The 17,109-nt window shown below is 61.4% G+C and overlaps 2 protein-coding genes across 10 annotated transcripts in view; one reads left to right on the forward strand and one right to left on the reverse strand.

Annotated features, from left to right (window-relative positions):
* The window catches only part of SETDB1 (SET domain bifurcated histone lysine methyltransferase 1), a 30,774-nt gene extending 22,055 nt beyond the window's left edge, over positions 1-8,719 (forward strand). For 3 of the 5 annotated variants that reach the window (XM_037501253.2, XM_037501252.2, XM_037501254.2), the window contains exons 15-22: positions 3,265-3,434; positions 3,924-4,552; positions 5,099-5,127; positions 5,504-5,639; positions 5,877-6,042; positions 6,395-6,606; positions 6,820-6,908; positions 7,055-8,719. In XM_037501253.2, the coding sequence (XP_037357150.1) occupies positions 3,265-3,434; positions 3,924-4,552; positions 5,099-5,127; positions 5,504-5,639; positions 5,877-6,042; positions 6,395-6,606; positions 6,820-6,908; positions 7,055-7,172 (1,549 nt within the window). In that variant the 3' untranslated portion in view covers positions 7,173-8,719. The remainder of the gene's footprint in view (positions 1-3,264; positions 3,435-3,923; positions 4,553-5,098; positions 5,128-5,503; positions 5,640-5,876; positions 6,043-6,394; positions 6,607-6,819; positions 6,909-7,054) is intronic. The other 2 variants (XM_037501256.2, XM_037501255.2) reach the window with 1 other exon arrangement.
* Positions 7,694-15,533, reverse strand: CERS2 (ceramide synthase 2). Of its 5 annotated transcripts, none has more exons than XM_037501262.2 (11): positions 15,519-15,533; positions 11,034-11,207; positions 10,512-10,629; positions 10,257-10,375; positions 10,061-10,118; positions 9,918-9,968; positions 9,644-9,736; positions 9,356-9,484; positions 9,116-9,222; positions 8,853-9,006; positions 7,694-8,714 (listed from the first exon to the last, which is right to left on the reverse strand). In XM_037501262.2, the coding sequence occupies exons 2-11, from the start codon at positions 11,204-11,206 to the stop codon at positions 8,574-8,576; spliced, it is 1,143 nt and encodes a 380-aa protein (XP_037357159.1). In that variant the 5' UTR covers position 11,207; positions 15,519-15,533; the 3' UTR covers positions 7,694-8,573. The 5 variants fall into 5 exon arrangements, with proteins under 5 accessions (XP_037357159.1, XP_037357155.1, XP_037357157.1 ...); XM_037501258.2 differs by lacking the exon at positions 15,519-15,533 and adding an exon at positions 14,955-14,994; XM_037501260.2 differs by lacking the exon at positions 15,519-15,533 and adding an exon at positions 13,507-14,317.
* Positions 15,534-17,109: the final 1,576 nt, after the last annotated feature.

The following is a 17,109-nucleotide window of genomic DNA, read 5'->3' on the forward strand; positions in this document are numbered from 1 at the left end:
GGGCTTTCAGGGATCTAGTAAACATTTAAGGGCCCGAAGATGGTGCTGACTCCATAGGAAGCTCATGTGTGAGTGTTCCTGGAGAGCTGAGTGTCGCCTGCTTTTCCCTGGACATGCTGTGCTTTCATGGCTTTCTTAAAGTTTGAAAGTGGCCTTCCAGGCTTGGCTGGAGGCTAGAATAAGAAAATGTACCGTTTACATAACCCAGAACCAAAGTGTATGTTCAGCAAATAACCGTTGCACTCCGCTTTGTCCAGAGGGACATTACTAACATCATCAGCCACCGAGTGCACTGTCGTCCTCTTTCCAGCAGCAAATACTTCCCTTGCATTTACATGCCAAGAAAATGCGTGAAATTCCAGCACTGAGCAAAGCAGATAGAGCCTGAAGCAAGGGTACCCGAAAAGATTTGTTTCTTGGCGTAACTCTTGTTTTCTTTTAATGCTCATATTTGCTAGAGCTCTGATCAACCTTAATAGTTTATTTTAAAAATAGGCGTTAAATTCTCAAAATAGATAAAACGTTAAACTCCTAGAGAGTAAGAGGAGGACCCTTTTCACTGTGTCCCTGGTGTCTGGCACAGCACCGGGAATTTGATAAATGTTCACTGATTTTTTTTTTTAAAGATTTACTTATGCATACAAGAGCTGGGGTACAGGCCGGAGATGCGGGGGTAGGAGGGGTGAGAGGATTCACCAGAGACCGAGTGGGGAGCAGAACAGGCAGACTGACTGAAATACACTGCGGAGGGGAGCAGCGGGGAGACAGGAGAGGTCTGCCATGCCATGTGGGTTGCTTCCTGGCTGGCCAGGGATTGAACTCCTGCTGCAGAGGCTGTGGATTGCTTCATAGTGCGGTGCTTAACCCCTTGTGCCATAAAGGAGGCCAACATTCACTGATTTAAAAAACCTGAAACCTGAGGTGCGCGAGATGGCACAGACTCGGCTCCCAGAGGAGGGTCTGTTACTTCCACGATGAGGATGTTGGGAATTAACTGTTAGGGACAAGGCCACCAGGCGAAGCCTCCTCAGATCCGCATGACTCACAGTTGACTACCACAGTTAAGTGCCATCTCGACAGAACCATAGAAATCTGTTGCTGTTACAAAGATGCCCAAGTGGTAACCACGTGAAAGCAGTGTGCGCCACCCGCCCAGTCACATGCCTGCCTGCAGCCAACAGGTGAGCGCTTCGGTGAGGATGGTCCAGGGCTTGCTGGCCTGTTTGGGTTGTCAGTTACCTCCCAGTAGCTCTGTGGCAAGAGCCGGAAGACTTAACAGGCAAGTGAAGGACATCGCTGTGACTGGGCACAGGCCTCACAGTGCCACAGAGTCCTTACATCAGCAAGACCGTCCTGGCTCTCCTGGAACTGCTCGTTGTCCCCAGGGGACGCTGTGTATCAACATACTAGCCGTGGCGATGGCATGGGAGAGGCCTTCTCTACCCCAGACCAGGCCATGACCACGTCCCTTTCGTAAACATGTAGAGCACGCCCCGGGAACTCGGGGACCTGCGGACACTGGGACTGCTGAAGGCACACATCGTGCTGTTAACTGTCATATTGATGAAAGGCCTTTTTCAAGCCAGTCATGTACATGGAGATGGCGACATTCCAGCCTGAGGCCATCACAACACTGCGGCTGACTCCCTGGGGTTGGTTAGGCTGCTTCGGCCTGACATAAAGGGCATGCTGGGTGTGTGCGTCCGTGAAGAGCCTCGGCCTGCCCGTGCTGGTGCTGGTGGAGGTACCGCCATGTGTATTGTTGCCCAACGCTGGGTGTGGGAACAGCGTCGGCCCCGGACACGGAGCCCCAAGGAGCTTCCACACACGGCTGTTTTGCATGCTTTGGACCAGGTTTCAAACTTCACATCAGCCCGTCCCGTGTGACTAACCAGGGCACTGGCGAGTGCCTGGAGCAGACCACGCGGCGCCTGTGTGAGAGCCTGAGAATCCTGCCTCACGCACCTGGGGTCCCGATGCAGGCGACTTCTGAGGGGGCCGCCCCCGGGAAGTGTGGAGGCGAGGACAGAGGTGACCCTGATGAACGCATTTCAGCCTGTGTCCTCTGACCAGCCAGTGGCCTGTGAGGAAGACCCTCCTGACTGATGAGAGGGAGACAGTGGCTGCAAGAACTGTTCCAACTTCGGAACAGCCGAGAGAGGCAGCGCGGAAGCTGGGAAAGACGACCCAGGAGAGAAAACCAAGGAGAAGCAGGACGCCCATGGGGCCAAAAGGGGCTCAGGTCGGCCTGAGCAGACCGCCCTGGCTCTGGCATCTCCGCCAGAACCAGACTGCCCTGGTTCAGAACATCTTCCACCTTTTCCCCCAGGCCCTCAGATTTTATATTTTCTATCTCTGCATAGTTATGTAAAAGCACATTCCATATCAATGCTCCCGGGGACTAGAAGCAGAACACCGGGCCCAGGCAGCACTGCCTCATCGGCCCAGCTATGAGTGTCCCTTGACAGGCTCACTCCTAAGGCAGGCATAGCACAGAGTCCTCAAAGCCTGAGAGCCTGCTTAAGATCTTTGGAAAGGCGCCTCATGGAACATTCTAGAAGGGGTGGCTGGGTCTTCAGGGACCCCTGTTCTTTGCAGCCTCCTTAAGGCAACATCAGCCACTTGTAGGTTAGTTTCCTTCTCTTGCCTTCCTGCTGACCCACGTGAGCCAAGACTCCTACACTTCCCGCCGCCTGCGCCCTCAGTTCTGCCAGTGGAGGCTGGCCGTGGGGTTTCCTTTTGGGGTGCTATTTTCATTTTTGTGAGAATCTTTGTAAGAAATGGTGCATTGCTATACCCTCCAAAAAGAAATGAAGACCAATTTTACCAATAAAAGAGTACCCTGAGCTTCAGTACACTTTCCTCCCGACTCTGCGCCCTTTCAGCACCTGTTGTATTGGCTTCAGTTTTTCGCACAATGTTTTAATTTTTGCATGTATTTCTGCAAGTTAGCATGTGGCCTGTGTACTTACTTTAATACCTGTATTTACCTCTTAGCTTCCTTGGCTTCTCTTTGGGTGTTAGGTGTTCTGGTATTTACTGTTGTTAGTAACTGTGGCACTGTAGACACCTGTATAAATTACTCTGCCTCCCCCTGAATTATTTCCTTGGGCTGTGTTCCCAGATGAATCAAAGCTTAGACAGGTGAGTAAATCTTCACATGTAGGTCACTACCTAACAGGTGGTACCGGAAGAACCACCGCAGTTCTGTGCGCCGAGTGGACATGTGCGGTCGTGGCTGACTGTGCTCTAACCTCCTCCCAGAGTCTATGAGTGTAACAAGCGCTGCAAATGTGACCCCAGCATGTGCACCAACCGGTTGGTTCAACACGGACTGCAGGTTCGGCTCCAGCTGTTCAAGACACAGAACAAGGGCTGGGGCATCCGCTGCCTGGATGACATTGCCAAGGGATCCTTCGTCTGTATCTACGCAGGTCAGTGATGACGTGAAAGGACTGCGAAGGAGAGCGTTGACCCTAAGTATGAAGTGCTCGCCATAGGAGCAAGAGGCAGCCAGAATCTTCTTCCGTAAATGACACAACTAGTGAGGCCCCAGGGAGGGACATCAATGCTTCACAGGGGCAGGAACAAGAAGGGGCGGGTGCAGCCGGACATGAGGCTGTTTCGGGGAAGAGATGATAGGACAGTGTCCAGTGTGTCGATTTAATCCTGTGTCACTGCACCAGGGCTCTCTCGCGTGGCTGATGACTTCCGGTAAACAGAGTCAAGGGGAGGGGTGGGAGGGCAGAAAGGCCGGGACTAAAAGCTTCCGTCAGCGTCCTGTTCTCAGGGCACTGAGGAGGAGGTGTGTAGGCCAGGGAGAGGCATTTCAACTCTGCTGGCGGATGGGGTGTTGAAGAAATGACCCTTATTCTTTCTAAAATGCTTCACATCCCTAGAGGGTATTTAATTTTCATTCCCAGGCAAAATCCTGACAGATGACTTTGCTGACAAAGAAGGCCTGGAGATGGGTGATGAGTACTTTGCCAATCTGGACCACATCGAGAGTGTGGAGAACTTCAAGGAAGGCTACGAAAGCGACGCCCCCTGTTCCTCTGACAGCAGCGGTGTAGACTTGAAGGACCAGGAAGACGGCAACAGTGGCACGGAGGACGCCGAGGAGTCCAACGATGACAGCTCCGATGATAACTTCTGTAAGGACGAGGACTTCAGCACCAGCTCCGTGTGGCGCAGCTACGCCACCCGGCGGCAGACGCGGGGCCAGAAGGAGAACGGGCTCTCTGAGACGGCCTCCAAGGACTCCCGCCCCCCAGACCTCGGACCCCCCCACACGCCCGTCCCTCCATCAGCCCCTGGAGGCGGCTGCAATCCACCTTCCTCTGAAGAGACTCCTAAGAACAAGGTGGCCTCGTGGCTGAGCTGCAACAGTGTCAGTGAGGGTGGCTTTGCCGACTCCGACAGCCGCTCTTCCTTCAAGACCAGCGAGGGTGGGGAGGGCCGCGCCGGGGGCGGCCGAGGGGAGGCCGAAAAGGCTTCCACCTCGGGTGTGGGCATCAAGGACGAGGCTGACATCAAGCCAGCCAAGAAAGAGGTGAGCAGTGGCTTTCGTGACGCTCGGGTGCCGTGGTCTGCTCCCACGGCGGCCTGGCCCGCGCATCCGCCCCTCGGCCCAGCACACCCTGTGTGTTTAAAGAGCCAGATTATTTTGAAAGCAGCCTGCTTGTGGGGTGGAGGGTTTCTCGATTACTCCAATTGTGAAAGGCTTTTGAGTGTTTTCATTGAGTACTGTTTCGAGTTTTCTACATCGTTCTGTTAGAGAAGCCAAGAATCGATTTTAAATATATTTTTAATGATGTTGAAACGTCCCGTGTTCGAGGCTCCTTGTCCTTGTGAGGTTCTGCCCATGGCTGCCATGAACACGCCACATGCGCCCCCTCACGGCAGCATCACGGCCCCTTCAGGGGATTACTGGTGAGAATGTGATTGTTGCTTTCAGGTTGCAGGGTAAGTTCTCCACACACAGCACACCTAGAACACCTCTCACTGATGTCCGTGGAGGTCCCTGGAGATGAACTCTTAATTGTCGGATTTGTTACCGAGGACCCCGAAAACATTTAACCCTTCACTTTTTTTCTAGGACCCAGATGACCGGAACAAGCTGTCACTGTAAGTGTCTTGTCGTTTTTTGGGGGGGGTTTGTAAGTTGTTTTTTTTTTTTTAATACAAAAACTGGGTACAGGCCAGAGGCGCGGGAGGGTGAGAGAATTCACCAGAGCCGGGAGCAGAACAGGCAGACGGACCAGACACTGCTGAGGGGAGCAGCGGCGAGACAGGGGAGGTCTGCCCTGCCATGTGGGAATCTCCCTGGCCAGCCAGGAATCGAACTTGTGCTGCAGAGGCTGCGGACAGCTTCACAGCACTGCGCTCAACCTGCTGCGCCACCAGGGAGGCCTTAAGTGTCTTGTTTACCTAAGTCTGCTCCCCCCAAGCCTTCAGAAGGAGCCTGAGAAAGTCTCCTGACCCCCACATCCTTCCCCTCCAGCAGTGTTCCTGAAAGCTCCCGAAATTATGGTTACAATCCTTCCCCCGCGAAGACTGAAGGACTCCGCCGCCCACCCAGTAAGACCAGCATGCACCAGAGCCGAAGACTGCTGGCCTCCGCTCACGCCAACCCTGATGTACGTGGCCACCCCTCGAGCCCTCGCCCACCTCTCTGTTTCACGAGAGTCCGAGTGAGAACGTTTGCGCCTCGTCCCATCTCTCCTGTCTCGCTGCTTTGGTCTCGCCCGCCTCACTGTCCTTCAGCACCTCTTCTCGCGCCATAGTCTCGCCCCTCCTGCCTGACGGCGGGTAAGGGCAGGGACACGGAGGCCCTCTCCACTTACACACCCCCTCCCTCGCCGTCTGCCCCCCAGGATGTCCTGACGCTGTCGAGCAGCACCGAGAGCGAGGGGGAAAGCGGGACCAGCCGCAAGCCCGCTGCCGGCCAGGCCTCCGCCGCCGCGGCGGACAGCGATGACATCCAGACCATCTCCTCCGGCTCCGAGGGGGATGACTTTGAGGACAAGAAGAACATGTCTGGTAGGCTGGGAGGCTCTTGTGGGTGGTAGGAAGGAACCGTAGGAAAGCTGGGGACGAGGAAGCTCGGGAAGGGGAAAGCCCGGCCCTTAAGACTCGCAGCATCGCCTCGGATGCCCTGACTCGCAGCCACGGCGTGCGCGCTCTTCCTCCTCTCCTCCCGCTTCCTTTTCCTTCGCCCAGTTCCCGTCTCGAATCCTCGGTCTCAGCTTGTGCGAACAAGCAGCCACCTGGGGTGGTATCTGGCCGAACCCCAGCTGGTCGGCGTCCCTGAGCTGCCCTGGGTGGGAGGAAACCTGAGGGACCAAGTCCAGTCTGGAGGACGGGGCCTGACCCGTTTCTCCTTCCTGGCCAGGCCCAGCAAAGCGCCAGGTGGCCGTGAAGTCAACCCGAGGCTTCGCGCTGAAGTCGACCCACGGGATTGCCATTAAGTCAACCAACATGGCGTCCGCGGAAAAGGGGGAGAGCGCGCCCGTGCGCAAGAACACGCGCCAGTTCTACGACGGCGAGGAGTCTTGCTACATCATCGACGCCAAGCTCGAAGGCAACCTGGGCCGCTACCTCAACGTGAGCCCCCCGCCCCCCCCTCGCCTCGGTCCTCCGGTTTCTGCCTCTTTCTTTGCTCACTAATTCCTGATCGCGAAGGCTCTTACAGAGGCAGCTTTTAAAACCTCCCTGTGATGGGAAGGATCAAGTGGCCTTGTTCTCTTCCCGCCCTCACCCCACAAAGCCGGATTCTGTTTCCCTGGTTTTCACCGGGTCTTGTCCTTACACCTGCAGCACAGTTGCAGCCCCAACCTGTTCGTCCAGAATGTCTTTGTGGACACGCACGACCTCCGCTTCCCCTGGGTGGCCTTCTTTGCCAGCAAGTGAGAGGGCGTTGGGAAAGGGTTTGGGTGGGTGGGAGCAGCAGCCCAGGGTGGGAAGGACCCGTGGGAATTCTGAGGGTGGGCCTCCATGCGGCCCTGGGAGCCGGGTCATCTGCTGTCCTCACGTCCCGCTCTTCCCCCTTCAGGAGAATCCGGGCTGGCACGGAGCTCACATGGGACTACAACTACGAGGTGGGCAGCGTGGAGGGCAAGGAGCTGCTCTGTTGCTGCGGGGCCATCGAGTGCAGAGGGCGTCTTCTCTAGGCCCCGCGCCTCCGCGTCCTCCTGAACTGTCCTCTCCTCAGGAACTGGGTCTTCCTGGCTGTTGAACTCTGACCCCAAGTCTCTAGTCTAGCTACTCCCCCAGCTCCTGACAGCGGGGGTTCTGGATGAGGAGACTCCTTCCAATGTGGTGCTAGCAGGCAGGGCCCCTCCTCCACCGCCCAGGCCAAGGGGCAGCAGAGGCTTCCGCTCTGACCCGGGCCTGAGTCCCTCTTCGCGCCCAGCCTCCGTCTGTTCAAGTGTTCATGCGTCTGACAGATTCTATTCCTGGCACGAGGGCTGTGTTGCCATCGTTGGTTTGTATTGTTTCTTGCAAGTCTTTAACATCTTACTCCAACTGAGATTGTGATTCCATTTCTCTCCCTCAGCCCCCATACTCCCAATTCTGAGTCTTCCAGCGAGAGACACGCCCCCCTTCTTCCCATCGGGCCACCATCGTTGCTCTCATACCTTCTCTGCTTTTCCTTTTTGCCATATGAAATTTACAAAAAATGTTACAGAGCTGAGGATGGCATGAGGAGACGGTCTTAGTTTATTTAGTGGATCCCCCTTCTCAATTCCTAATAGTCTGGAACACTTGTTGCCATGTTTTACTTAATCTTTAATATATTTTAATTAAAAAAAAAAAAACATTAACAGTACATTTTGGTCAGAAGTGGTCCCTCTGCTGAAATGCCAGGTGCTAGCTGGAAGTCTGGCTTTAAAACCAAAACCCCAAATAATAAATAAAAATTAGAACTAGGTGCCTTTCTACAACCCAGCTAGCCTGGCGGAATAGGCCAGAGAAAGGAGGCAGTAAGATCGGGGACCTTAGTTGCAGGGAAGGCTGGCAGAGAAGTGACACAAAGTATGGCCTGAGCCCCAATATGGCCCCCATTTTTTGGCAGAGGTAGGGTAAAGGTCATATGCACCCCCCTACACTCAGTTCGTTTGTGTCTTAGGAAGAAAAAGGTTAAAATCAGATCAGCTTTGGTTTTTGGCCTGAAAACCTTGGGTCAAAAAGGCGAACCTTGGTCCTTCTTTGGCAGAATGCGGCCCACAGGTGGACGGTAAGGCGTGACCCTGGCCCTGGAGGCCAGGGAGTCAAAGGCAAATCTCTGGGGCCAAGTTCTGAAGCCATAAGGAATGTGAGTCGTGGCCCCTCCCCCAGAGCCCAGGCAGGGTCTCAAAAGAGGACGGTAAGACCATCCCCCCCAGCAGGATACAACCAGCGTCCCCTCTCCCTGGGGACGGGCTGCTCAGATTTGGTTTAAAGGCAACTGGGTGACAGTGGCAGGGGACAGAACAGCTCCTCACTCTCTGCTTTCTCCCCAGAAATTAAAGGGACCCCAAGGGGTAGTTCCTTGGCCTTCTGCGTCATCTGGGGGCAGCAGGGCCGGCGGCTCAGTCCTTCTTTCGATGGTGGTTGTTGAGGACCAGGTGGCCATTGACCAGGGCCCGGCTCTTGGCTCCGCTCCCCGCCGCGGGCTCCTCCCCCTCCGAGCTCTCGGTTTCCTCCCGGTCGCTGCGCTCATCCTCCACCAGCTGTGGCGAGAAGAGGATGTCCGTAATCCCCTGTGGCTGCGGCTGCGCCCACCCTGTCCTGCCGCACCCGGCCGCTGGCCCAGGCAAGGGGGCAGGGGTTCCCCCACAGGCGAAGCCCCCGCGGGGCACAGCCCTCACCTTTCCAGTTATGAACTTGTGGGCCATGCGCAGGATGAGGTAGGCCCAGAAGACGTGCAGCAGCTGCAGCACCCCCAGCATGGAGTTGAAGAAGTAGTAGCCGAAGAAGGCAGGGTAGAGGTCCAGGGGGTACACCATGGTGCAGTGCAGGATCCTGGGGGGCAGGAGCAGAGACAGCTGACCCGGGAGGAGCTGGAGGACGGATGGGGGAGGCGAGCGCCCCCGCTGCCCGTGAGCAGGAACCGGGCTGGCTGCACACTCACCAGAAGGGCAGGATGACCAGCCGGGTGATGATGAAGACGACGGCGAAGACGATGAAGATGTTGTTGCAGGTGTTTTTCCAGCCCGCGTAGTTGAACATCTTGGCGGACTGCGTGGACGGCCCTTCCGTCACTCCGGCTCACCCGCCCGCGCGGCCTCCCCACCACTGCCCCCCGCGTGGGCCCGGGACGTGCCCCTCCCCCCAAAAGGGCAGGGGGACTGGCGAGCCGGCAGGCCCCGACCTCGAGCAGGTAGTCAGAGGAGTCGTGCAGCGCCATGATGAGTGTGCCCGCGCGGATGTAGTTGGCGACCCAGGAGAAGCTGATGAGGATGATGGTGGCCACGTGGTGGATGATCTGCTCCTTGAAATCCTGTGGGAAAGACAGGCTCCAGGGACCACACTGCTCTCCAGCTCCCACCCTCAGCCCCCCAGGCCCCACATGCCCAGCCAAAGCGCCCAGAAATCAAAGCTCAGGCTGCTCAGCGGAGCGTCCCTTGGCTCCCAGGCTTCCTGGCGGCCGCCGACCTACCTTTCGCTTGACATCGGAGGCGATGCTGAAGAGAAGGGACCAGTAGAAAGAAAGTTCGATCATGTAGTACCAGTACTGGGAAGGGATGGTGCTCTGGGGGAGGACCGGACGGTGAGGGCCCAGAGCAGTTGGACCCAGGCCTCCCTGTGCAAGCCCAGCCTTCCAGCCCCTGGGGCTCTGGCTGGTGCCCGACACCGTCCCCTCACGCACGTGTGCCCGGGACGGCCCTGCTGTGCTCGTGCTCACCCCCAGTGAGGAGCCAGGGCCGCCTCACCTGTATGGGGTACCCCTCCCAAACTTTCTTCAAGTCATAGAACCAGGGTTTCTGCAGAGAGATGATGAGCAGTTAGAAGAGGGGTCTAACTCCGTTACCCCGCTGCCAGGGGACGCCCCCGGCGCCCAGCAAGGCCCACTCACATCCATGATGACGGCCATGCCGGCCACGAACGCCACCAGGTAAAAGGTGAATCTCCAGCTGGAAGAGGAAGCGGGAATGGCTAAGAGGGAGGCGGGAGAGGGCAGGCTCCGCCCTCCGAGTCCCTCCCGACAGCCCCAGGGCAGCATGAAGAGCCAAACTCAGCGGGTGGCCCCATCGCCCCTACCCAGCCCTCACCTGGCTTCTCGGAACTTCTTGAGAAGGCTGGGCCGGTCCTGGTTGCGGCGACGGCGGAACCAGCGCTCTACCTGGCGGCCGGAGAGCCCGCTCTGTCGGGACAGGAGCTCCACGTCCCCCTGGGCAGGGGAGAAGCACCCTGAGTCCAACCTGGAGCTGCGGTCCCCGCTCCGGCCTTCACCCCCAGAGCAGGCTTTCCCACCCGCCCCTCTGCCAGAACTCAGAACCCCTCAGAACGGGGCCTGCAGCTCATACCTGCTTGGGGTGCTTGCCACTGGTCAGGTAGAAATGCTCCAAGGTGGGGTTGGGAGGTGCCCGCAACCGAGTTTTCTCCTTTACGTTCAGGAGGGCGGCAAGCGGTGTGGCCACGTAACTGGGGAGGGGAGATGGGTGAGGCGTCGGCGCTCCTGGAGCACCTCAGCCTCTTGGGAGCCCCTCAGCTGGGAGGGGCAGAGACTGCAAGCTCAGGCAACTTTGTTCTGGGCCTCAGTTTCCCAGCAACCCCCTCCTGTATGTCGGGCTGCCCATGGCTGACAAGGCTGCCTGTGTTCGCGGTGACCGTGCGGGCGGAGGGAGAGAACAAATAACCATTGAAAGTGAGGGCCTAGGGGTGCTGCGCCCTCAGGAAGACAATGCTGCCTTCAGTGAGGAACACACAGCGGCAGGGACCTGGGTGGTCAGAACCCCAAGGTCCAGGGCCAATTAGCAAGAGACAGACGTGAAGCGCCAACGACTGGCGGGCGGCCCGGGTGGGCCCTGGAGGGCGGCTATGCTCACAGCTCAAAGAAGTATCGCACGATGAGGAAGAGCAAAGCCAGGGGGAGTGTGATGTAAAGGTCTGAGGCTTTGGCGTAGACTCGTCCATCTCGGTCTTCTATGTCAGCCCAGGTCAAGTTCACGGGCAGCCACAGCCGTTCCCACCAGAAGTAGTCATACAGGGTCTGAAGCATCCTGAGGGAGCAGGGGAAGGGAGAGGCCTCAAATGGAGCCAGCAGAGGGGTGCGGGCCAGACACCCAAGTTCTGGGGTCTAGGTCCACGTGACCTTGGACAAGTCAGTTTCCTCCTGTGACGCGGTGGCTCTTTCAGTTCTAACACCTGCGATTCACAGGACGCAAAGGAGTGGCCAACACCCCCTAAAAAGGGCCCCAGGACCTCCCCATCACAATGCCCCACACAAAGGACAGACAGGACCTGGTCCCGGAAGCCCTCCCCCAACCCACTCTTGGGTCGCCCCCTCCAGCCCCCAAGCAGGCCCACCGCTGGACACTTGCTCGCTGGGGAAGGCCAGCAGCAGACTCCAGGACGGGGGCAAGCCTTCCTCCCGCTCCCCTACAGCACGTGGGCAGCAGGTCCTTCGGGAAAGTTCAGAGGTCGGAGCAAAAGGCCATCGTATCCCCAAGTGATGTGAATTCCAGGACAACAGGTGGATGAGACCAGCCCTGCGCGATACCCTTCCCGGGCTGTGAGGGCAAGACCGCGGCGTCGAGAGCCGGTGGGCAAAATGGAGACCGAGACGGGCGGGGTAAAGGGCGGCTCGATCTTCACGCCCGTCCAGAAAAGACCGGCCCGCAGGGACTGTCCTCCAGAGACGGCGGCTCAGGCCGGCGCCGCTCCTCTCCCTTCTCCCTTCGCCCCATGGACGAGGAAGGGCCAACAGGGTGCTACTGACCACCGGCTCCCCGCCAGGGAGGGGTGGCCTGTGCTTCCTGGGTTGGGGGGCAGCAGCTGAGAAGCACAAGGTGGCCCGCGAGGTCAGCAATGCCGGGCCCAGCCCACCCGGGTGGCCCTAGAACTGCACCCCCAACACGGTGGGGGCCAGGGCAGCTCCCACCCCCACCCTCCCTGCGGGCGAGAGGTCGTGGCCTTCATGCTGACCTGGAGATTTAGAGCCCACATAGAAGGTGGCGTCCCCCAGAGAGGGCGGGGGACTGTCCACCGTGAACCTGAGACCAGCTGGGGCGGCTAGGGGAAGGCTGGTCCTCCCGCCGCTGCCAGCTCCGCCCCCCACGGAGGCCTTGCGAAACCTCCTCAGCCTGGGCCGGGCACGTCAGAATCCAGCCCAAGGACTTTACCCTCCGGTCCCCACTCCTGGTCACTGCTCTTTCGGAGGGAATCAGAGGTCAGCGCTGACAATAAAGGAGGCTCGGGCCTGCCTTCCCCCAATCAGCGCTCGCGCTCTCTCTCTCTCTCTCTCACACTCACACTCAGGCGCACACACACATTCCGGGCCGGCTCTCCGGAGGGCACTGCCCCTTCCCCCTCTACCTTAGCCAGAATAAATATTTAATTAGGAAAAGAGATGGAAGCCTTTGAACTGAACAAAATTAAACACAATTAGCCACAGTGGCACTTTCCCCACGCAGCCACGCGCACACATTGTGTCCTCCCTAGGGAGAAGCAGGTAGAGAAGAAAACAATTTGGGAGGCAAGACTGCGGGGCGCCTCTGGCTCTTCCTCCCCTTTGGGCCCGGACGGGAGGTGGGAGCACACCAGCCGGTCGGTCACCTGACTCTCCGGCTTGGCCTCCGCTGCGGGCCCACGTTAAGGGTGCAGGCCGGGCCCGACCCCGCTGCATCCCCGGCCCGGTCAGTGAAAACTGGCAGGGAAGTTAATCAGGGACATTTTGGCAGATTAAAGATTCAGGGGGGGTTGCTGGGGTCCTGGAGGGTGTGGGTCAAGCCTCTCCCTGATTCCTGAGGCCCAGGAATGGTTCCGGTCTTAACCCTACAGAGAAGGCAGAGCGGGCGACAGGCAAGTGCCGCAGTGCCTTTACCTCAGCCAAGGCCCAGCAGCCCCTCTGCCCGCCACGGGGTCGGGACAGGTGAGAGGTCAAGAGCGTCGGGGGCCCTGCAGCCACGGGGTGCTCCCGCAGCCGGTCTCAGCCTGTGCCCAGGCCTGGCCTTGCTGCCCGCCCTCCATGAACAGAGGAGCACACCTCACCCAGCACCCACCGGCCCCCCGCCCGTCCCAGCCCACAAGAGGCAGCGGGTACAGGACTCCCTCACGCATCCCCAGAGCCAGCGTGTCCGCTTCAGCGCTGTCCTGGTGGCAGCCTGGCAGCAGCACAGAAGGGACCCCAAAAACAAAAGGCCGGGGCAAGAAGAGGGGACCTGAGACTCAGGACAGGGACACCACCTGCTCTCGGGGCGCCGAGACCCTCGGGCTGATGTCTGCTCTTCAGATGGAGAGCGCCCCCTCTGCAGCTAGCCCCCCCACACCCCGCACGACAAGGGGGCGGGTGTCACACACCTGCCGGGTCAGACGCTCCAGGCACGGCCGGAGGGCCCAGCGCTGGGACTGTGGGCCTTGGGTTACCAGGAACTCGGGCAGGGCCTGCCTAGGCCGCAGGGTGGGCTCAAGGCACAGGGTGGGGTTTGCAGCCCAGGGCGCTAGGAGGGCAGAGCTACCCGCCAGGAAGGGTCTCAGTACCCAGCTTGAAGAGCCTGGGGCGGCACCAGCCAGAGTGACAAAAGCGTCCCCCAGGCCCCGGCTTCCACTGAGGACGGGGGCTGAGGAGGACTGAAGACGCCCCTTGGTGAGAGGGTTGTTTTCAGCAGCCACAGCAGCGGGTCAGCAGCCACCAGAAGGCTGAGGGCACGGGAGGTGTGGCCGCTCGGTGCGGATCCCTAAACCAAATCTAGCTGGCCGGGGCCACCCCAGCAGAGCCCCAACACCCCCCAGGGGCAGGGAGAGGCCAGCAGGTTGAAGGGGCAGACGGGGGCTCAGGAGCAGGATTAGCTGGGGTCAGTGGCGGGGGAGCCAGGGGGCCCTTCCTCCGGGGGCAGCTGGCCGGGGGCCCGAGGGAGGGGTGCGGACGCTGGGGTCCCTCTGTTGTCTTTAGAGCAATCTGTGCTGGTCACCTGTGATTAGGGCCGGACCCTGAGGGGTGAGAGGCCGGAGGCCTTCCCTCAGGAGCCCCTCACCAGGCAGGCAGGTCCCGCATTAAGACGCCCATCGCCAGCTGACTGGGGCGACTGCCGCCCCGGCCTTCCCGGGTTCACTTCTGGGAAGCCCGGCCCAGCCCCCTCCCCGGGGTCCTCGACACCCCCGACTCCTGGGGACTGGCGCCCGCTTCTGATGCCGCCCGGCGCCCGGCAGGCCGAGCCGGGGCGGGAGGAAGGTCGCGGCCGCCACCTGCAGCGAGCCCGCCCGCCCGCCCGCGGCCTCGGGCCAGCAATTAGCAAGACGCGGCCCAGAAAACCAGTTTCCCCGGCGCTCCCCACCCACTGCAGCCTCCCACACCCCATAACGGTCTGGGAGCCCTCGCGGGGCCCGGGGCGCGGCCGGCCGCCCCTTCCCGCTCCCCGCGGAGCACACGGGCGCCGGCCCCGGGGGGGCGCCGCGGGCCGCGGGGGGAGCGGGGCCCTCGCGCCCCCGCCCCGGCCGAGCCGCGGGGCCCGCGCAGGCCCGGGCGACACGCGCCGCCCGCCCGCCCGCCCGCCCGCCCGCCCGCCGGGGCCCCCGCCCACCAGAGGGGCGCCCCCGCCGGCCGGTGGCCCCGCGGCTCCCGCGGCGCCGGGCGCGCAGGGCGGCGGGCGCCGGGCCAGGCTGCCCCGGGCGGCGCGGGGGCCCGGCCCGGCCTCCCGCCGCCGCCATGAGCCCCGCGGGGCCCCCGGCCCGGCCGCCCCGCCCCGCGCCCCCCGCGCCGCCCGCGCCCCCCGCCCCCCGCGCGGCGCCCGGGCCCGGGCGCGACTCACTCGGCGGCGGCGCGCGGGGCTGGCGGGCGGGGCCGGCTCGGTCCGGCGTCGCGCTCGCGGCCGCGGTGGGGACGGCCCGGCTCTCCCCGCCCCCTTCCGCCCGCCCGCCGCCCGCCCCTTCCTCCTCCCGCGGCCCGGCCCGGGGGAGGCGGCGGGGCCGGCGGCGGGGCGGGGGCTGCGGCCGGCGCGGGGGCCGCGGCGGGAGGGCGTGCCCGGCCCCGCCCCCCGGGCCCCCCGGACCCCCCGGGCCCCCGGCCCGCCCGCGGCCGCTCAGACCCCCGCCCCGGCCGGCCGCGGCCGCTCTCCGGAGCCCTGCTGGGCGCCCCGGCTGCAGGGGGAGCGGGCGCCCCACCGCCCGGCGCGAGCCCCTGCGCGGAGCACCCCGCGCGCCGACGGGCCGGGCCCCGAGGGCCGCCCGACTCCGGCCAGGCCGTCCGCGAGTCCAGCCCGGCCGGGCCCCCCCGGGCCCCGCGGAGTCTCCGGGAGGCGCGGCGCGAGCGTCCGAGGCCCGCCTGGCTCCGCGCAACCCTGCGCCGCACCCCGATGGCGCGCGGGGTTCCTCACCCGGGCCAGGGCCCTGGCGGGGCGGCCTCCCTGGGCCTGCTTCCCCCCCCCCGCGGAGGGCAGCGGGTGACCTCGCCCCCCACCCCGCTCCTTCTGGGGGTCGGGAGGGCTGAATTCCAGCCCTTCATCCCCGACCTCCTGGCGGAGGCCCCCAGCCCGGCGCGCGGGAGAGAAGGGGCCAGTGTCCCCCGCCCCTGGCCTGCCCCGCCCCCGGGGAGCCCGCGGCCTGCGAGCCCCAGGCCCGCCGGGTGGCCCAGTTGGCAGCGGCTTCCCGGACTCTGCCCAGGCTTCACCCCAGCCTCACCCCTCCCGTCCTCCGCCTCCACGCCCCAGGCTCCCTCTGCCTGTCTCCAGTGCTCACCCCAGATTTCCCTCTGCAAACCCACACCCTTTCCCAGCAGGACTGGCGACTCCGCTGCAGGCCCAGCTAGCTCTGGGGTCTCACCCCTGCCCACACGCCTGGCCCCCCGCTCCCCTCCTGGTTTCGAGCCCTTGTCTCGGCGCCTTGCTGGAAGCCGGGCCTCCCAGGCCCCTGCTAGACATTTTAAGTGATTCCTCGGGGAGCTGAAGAACAGTCAACTCTTTTTAAAGATAGCCGTGGGGAGGGGAAGTTTAGGGGCAGAAGTCGGATAGCAGAGGCCTGAGAAGTAAAGATAAGAGGGTGCATGTACCCCTTCACCCCAGAGAAGGTGGGTGCTGAGCGGGAAACTGGGTCTCCAGCAGCACAATGATGCTGCCAGTTCTGCCAGGCACTCAGGACACACCCCCTGGGCACAGCGGGCACAGGGCACAGCGGCTGGCCGGCCCACGGGATCATCCTGTGGCCCTTCTGGCCCATCCCCCACGGGCTGCATGGCCACACCCACGCCACAGGCTGCATGGCCACACCCACAGTGCCCCAGGGCTGCTGCCTGCCCGGCCTGACTCACTTCCTCTCCAAGGGCCTCGGAGGTGCCGCCCCCACCAGCCTTCAGTCTGCGACCAAGGTATCTGGACAGTCTTCTGGGGCCCCCAGAACGTGGACACCATGGTGGAAAGTGGGTTATCCCAGCTCAGACTGCCTCCTGCCACCCAGAAGCCCTGGTGGCCAAGGAGTGGGGCGTGGCTGGAGCGTGAGTCGAGACACTCAGGTGTCAGCAGTTCTGGGAGAAAAAGAGGACAAATAGCAGAGAAATATGCCTGTGATTTCCGACATCCAGCAAGTGCAAAATGCTTGCAGAAAACTAATATTGAGTTAGGATTGAAGGTGTGTTCCCAAATCGACTGTTGCAGCTAATTTTAAGACTTATTTATTTATGCATACAAGAGCTGAGGTACCGGCGAGAGATGCAGGGGGTGAGAGGATTCACCAGAGACAGAGTGGGGAGCAGAACAGGTGGAGGGACTGAAATATGCTGCGGAGGGGAGCAGCGGGGAGACAGGAGAGGTCTGCTGCGCCATGCGGGTTGCTCCCTGCCTGGGGATGCTGCAGCTAGCGTCTTAACCCCTTGCGCCATCAGGGAGGTTCCTGTTGCGGCTTTATCTATTACTGGTTATCTCCCTATGTCCCCCCAAGAGGGACGCCAATCTGGTCATTCTCACATCTGAGTGG

The sequence above is a fragment of the Talpa occidentalis genome, unplaced genomic scaffold (genome assembly GCF_014898055.3).
Source record: "Talpa occidentalis isolate TD23 unplaced genomic scaffold, MPIMG_talOcc4v2.1 talOcc4.9, whole genome shotgun sequence".
NCBI classification, from domain to species: domain Eukaryota; kingdom Metazoa; phylum Chordata; class Mammalia; order Eulipotyphla; family Talpidae; genus Talpa; species Talpa occidentalis.